Source organism: Nannobrachium achirus, assembly GCF_963921795.1.
Source record: "Nannobrachium achirus genome assembly, chromosome: 14".
NCBI classification, from domain to species: domain Eukaryota; kingdom Metazoa; phylum Chordata; class Actinopteri; order Myctophiformes; family Myctophidae; genus Nannobrachium; species Nannobrachium achirus.
In genome coordinates this window covers 38,674,904-38,680,166 of record NC_137821.1, presented here as the reverse complement: position 1 = coordinate 38,680,166, position 5,263 = coordinate 38,674,904, and the positions used below count along the sequence as shown (strand labels likewise).

At 36.9% G+C, this 5,263-nt stretch overlaps 1 protein-coding gene across 2 annotated transcripts in view; it reads left to right on the top strand.

The window, feature by feature from the left end:
• The window catches only part of arrb2b (arrestin, beta 2b), a 29,393-nt gene extending 25,695 nt beyond the window's left edge, over positions 1-3,698 (top strand). For both annotated transcript variants that reach the window (XM_080741234.1, XM_080741233.1), the window contains 2 exons: positions 595-3,222; positions 3,351-3,698. In XM_080741234.1, coding sequence (XP_080597360.1) covers positions 595-691 — 97 coding nt within the window. In that variant the 3' untranslated portion in view covers positions 692-3,222; positions 3,351-3,698. The remainder of the gene's footprint in view (positions 1-594; positions 3,223-3,350) is intronic.
• The last annotated feature ends 1,565 nt before the right edge of the window (positions 3,699-5,263 follow it).

The following is a 5,263-nucleotide window of genomic DNA, read 5'->3' as shown; positions in this document are numbered from 1 at the left end:
TGGATAACAAATTATAAAATATGTCTAATAATACAATAATGCCTGTATTTGAGTTAACGCCAACGTGCATAAATGCACTTTCCTTCTTGCAGTAGTGCTTTATATTTGCGATACATTTCAATGGGAACCCATGGTTCCCCTCTTTCTTTTCTCTGGGAGTGAGAACTAGATCTGTTACACTGTTTTTTGGAGTGTAAACGCCTGGTGCCTTTGTTCATGTATTGCTGGAGAGGTTATTTAGTAGGGCGGGAGAGGTTTTCTCCATGTAAATGTTCATTCTGGGTTTCAGATATAGAATGTCTACAAAGCAAAAGTCTCAAATTATGAGTTTTATTTTGGGTCAAGGAAAGATGACTATCTATATTAGCGGTCGCAATAAAATAAATTGATCAATTCGGTATGAGTTGTGCCTATGGGGATGTGTTGAGTTCTGTAATAGATGATCAACTTGTTTTTTACAGTGGAAATGGTGTGATGTATTAATTGGAATATTTATTTATAAGATGGCTTGATCTTTTTGTAAAACTATTGTTGAGAGATTGTTAAAATAAAGATTTGGATACAAATCTAAAATCTCTCTCTCTCTTTCTCTAGTAATTTCTCTCAGGAGGAGGACTTTGTCTTTGAGGACTTTGCTCGTCTGCGGTTGAAGGGGACGAAGGATGATGAGGAGGAAGACCTTTTCTCCTAGAAACTTGCGCAAAATTGGCAGCAAACCGATCCATCCTCATAGGTAGAATAGAAGTGCTGTGTGACCGTGCCCTTACAAGTTTAAGTCCCATATTCAAAATTGCATTTTAGTAAAAGTACAGAGGTATTGTCTATAAGTGTAAACATATTCCTAAATCAAATCTTTTGAAAACAACTACAAGCTCAGATTGTAGTTGACGCTTTTAGATTATGGCTATTTTCAAGTAGACGGAAGTATAAAATAGGGAGTAGGTGTTGGTTACTGTATGTTTTGTGATAATAATCTACGAAGTAACTTGTAATTGACGTTTTCCAATATTTGTTGTGGAGTAAAACATATTTGCATCTGAGATGTAGTGGAATAGAAGTGTAGTAGAATAAATAAGATTGAAATACTCAAGTAAAGTTTTTACTTTACTTAAACATTGTACTTTAGTATAAATACTAAACAGTACTTGAGTAAATGTACTTACTTTACTTACTTACTTCCTACATTACTTCCTACCACTGGCTCATAGAATGTGTGTGACCAACACACTAGCCTTTGCCTGGTCAAAATATTAGTGATTGATTAGCCCTGCAGATATGAATATAGATTTATATTTATATAGATTTATATGTTACAATGGATATTATAGATTTACGTGTATATGTAAAAAAATATTTCTATACTACTGTAAATAACCAAATATTGTAGATCGACCCGATAGTGGCAAGAAGGTTGTTCCTTTTGACAAGGAGAGTGTGAATATATTATATATCAGGAATTTTGAAAACCACCAGATCATGAATTTTTAGTCATAGTTCCAAAGTGAATTGCAGTTAAAGGGATATTCCACTTTCAACAGGGAAACACCTTATGGGCTTTTCTCCACACACACCCATTGTAACTTCAAACTCCATTTTAACCATGATAGATTCATTAATTAAAAACACACATTATTTTTCTGGTGACTCATTATACGTTCCTAATACGTGAGCAGGCCGTGTTTTTTTCGATAACTTTTTTCATTTATTTTTAATAATTATTTGGGAAAATGGAAAAAATGAAATACAAAAAATAATTATTAAAAATAAATGAAAAAGGTTATTGAAAAAACACAGCCTGTTCACGTATTAGGAGGGTAGTATGAGTCACCAGAAATAAATAATGGGTGTTTTTAATAAATCTATCATGGTTAAAATGAAGTTTGAAGTTACAATGGGTGTGTGTGGGGAGAGGCCCTGTGCCTGGAGGGCATTTACATCAAATATCTAAATACTGAATCAAGCAAATTAAAAACTGTCCAGGGTGTTCATAAAAGCCTGATTAGACGATAACATTTTTTTTTTTTTAAAAGTGAAATATCCCTTTAAGGACAAAATGAGTTATTCTTTTTTGTCTTAAAACAAAATGTTCATTGTTAAAAATATTTCTCCTGATTGGCTAAAATTGTTATCCCGACCTGAAATTTTATTTTCAGTTTATTAAAGAGCTGGAGAGATGGGGAGCCCCGTTACTGAACAAACACTTAATATCAGTCCTTGCTTCTCAAACTTTTACATGTCAAGGACCCCAAATTAAATTGTATATTTGGCCGTGAAACCTATCAGAAACAAATTTGTGGTTATGTTCCTTTCACATTCTTTTCAAGAATTTTGGGGGAAATAGCTGATCTACAAGCTCACAACGTGTCGCAATGTGGCGAGCTTGATTGGCTATTTTCAGAATGCTGATGCTATAGCCTATATTAACAAATGTTGCCACGAGATTCATATCACAGTATAGAGCTATTTACAGTAACACTTCTTACACCACCTTTAAGTGGTTTATGTTGTTTTAGCACCTTCTGGTGCACCAGAGTGGAACTGCTGCTGTCTGACTCACTGCAAGATTGTCTAATGTTTATGTCTTGTTTTGTTTTTACTGTTCATCCTTATGCAGCATCTTACATTATTACGCTTATGATCCTTATACAACATACTACATTATTACCCCTTATGATCCTTATACAACATACTACTACTACATTAGTAACGTCATGAACCTTATGTATGTAGCATCCTACATTATTTACCATATGATCCTTAAGCCTCTATCAGAGTCCAGGGTGAAGAGCTATTCACTTCACCGCGGTGTAGTTTTCTAGCTATCACCACCGCGGTGTAGTTTTGTAGCTATCACCTAAAAATACATAACAAAGCCTAGGTGATAGCTAGGAAACTACAACGCGGTGAAGTGAATAGCTCTTCGCCCTGGACTCTGTTAGAGCCTTTATGCAGCATCCTACATTACCCTTATGATCCTTATGCAGCATACTACTACTACATTAATAACCTCACGATCCTTACATAGCATCCTATATTATTACCCTATGATCCTTACGTATGTAGCACCTACATTACCCTTATGATCCTTATGCAGTATCCTACAATATTACCCTCATGACCGTCCTATAATGTGACTGTCGTGTTGGTTTTTAGACTATTATGTTGTTTACTAAGTTTTGTGTGTTTTTATACCTAAATCTGTAGTTCTCAAACTTTTTACATGTGACCCAAATTAATACGGTATGTATTTGGCCACAGATCCCCATCTGAAAATGCTGAGAGCTTACAGTAGATTGCTATTTTCAGGTAGCCAACATATATAGAGTTAAAGTCTTTGATATGTGGTTAAGATTTTGCTGGGCAACGCCGAAGCCCCATTAAGGACCCCTGGGGGTCCCTGGACTGCATTTTGAGAACTCTGGTTTCTTGTGTATCTTGTATTCCTTTTTGTGTCTGTTCAACATTTTCTGTAAAGCAGAAACGTTGTTGTTTTTAAATGTGCTCTATATTGGTTCTATTAGTGAAATTAAGATTCATAGCATACTATTCAATGCTACTGGGAAACAATGATGTGAAGATATACAGTACACACGGTGTTGAAGGAAACTAAACTATATTGTAAATGCAATGTTTATTTCAGTAATGCTTTATTTTGTAATGCTTTTTAGAAAATAAAGCAATGATTCTAAACAACTACAGTATACGTTCATTGTCTGTATGTAAGAATGTGTACACACATATTAAATTATTTTGTCATTACAATAACAACTGAGGTCATAGATGTGTATGTAATGTAGTGTAATTAGTAGAAAGTGTAGTGTAAAAAGTATGCCTAATCAAAATACTTGATACTAGTTCAAGTACTGATTTTGCTAAATGTCAAAACCTTTCTACATGTTTTGAAATCTTCGTGGACCACCGGTGGTCCATGAAGGTGTTGCATGTGGTCCATGCATTCAGTAAAACAAACAAGAGGCTATGCATTCAGTAATGTATGTTATAGGACAGTGAATTTTTATTTTCCACTAGTTGAAAACAGTAGTCTAAATTATATTATTGCAATAATATTGAATTCCCTTCTGCGATTATGGGCCCATTTCCTAAACTGCAGTATAAAGTAATGGCATATATATGTGATGATTCTGTTATGTGTATGTTATCTGTCTGTTCCAGGATGTACGGGCAAAATAATCCCCCAGGGTGCCAGAGCACTATAGTCTTGTATTATAGAGTTCTGCTAATGTGGGGTCAGAAACAGTGCCGGTCGCGTGGTTCATGTAACTCGAAATGTCACTTTTCCCTCATAGACTCCAATGCATTCTGTAAACCCCCGGTTCAGCGCTTTGTCACTATTTGCCATCGCCAGTAGAGGGTATGCTCATGACATCATCATCATCATACCCGGAAGTTATGCGGGAACGCCTACTGAGTGGCATAAAACTACTTTCAGCCCATACATCAAAACAGAAAAGTCCTATCAGATTGAATTAAATGGCGTTAAACGACGCTAAACTCACTTTGCCACTCACTTTACCCCTCAATTTGCCATTCGCTTTATGCATGCGCAATTTGCGCATAGCTGCATACCCTCTATATGTTTAGAAGACCTGGCCCCGTGAATTGAATGGAGGTGGCGCAACTCTCCAATAGATGGCTCTGCCGGGCACCAGTTCTGGGCTGGACCACAGTAGAATGCTAGAGGGGGGGGTTGTGTTGTGTATCGGAAGCTGCTATGGATATTAGTTATGGTTTATTTTGCAATAGTGTGGATAAGTTATATTTTATTTGCCTGTGTAGTTGATAGTGTTACGGCTCGCTCCTCCTCCCCTTCACATACTGGCCCTTCTCACCACCTCCCCCCTCACTGACTGCTTCCTGGCTCAGCTCAGCACACCTGCTTCCCCTCACCAATCACCACACCTGTCCTCCATTCCTCAATCACCAGCTGCCTACAAATACCCAGTCTGCTCTGCGCGCGATAGACCATATTCACACCGTGGCCATCTTGGATCACATGACTTCCTGGAGTAGCAGTCTGCATTACAAACCATTGTGAACAATGGAGCGATGGTCCCAAAATATGAGTTCTATTCAACCAATTTCTTTTTACCAAATTGACAAATGGGCAGATGACAACATCAACATCCCCAAAAGGATTAAATAGAAGGGTACATCCACAATATTCATGGTAGTTAGGTTGCAACCTTACTGTGTACAACCTTACTGTGTACAAAGACTTGCTATCTGTGCAGTGCTTGCTCCA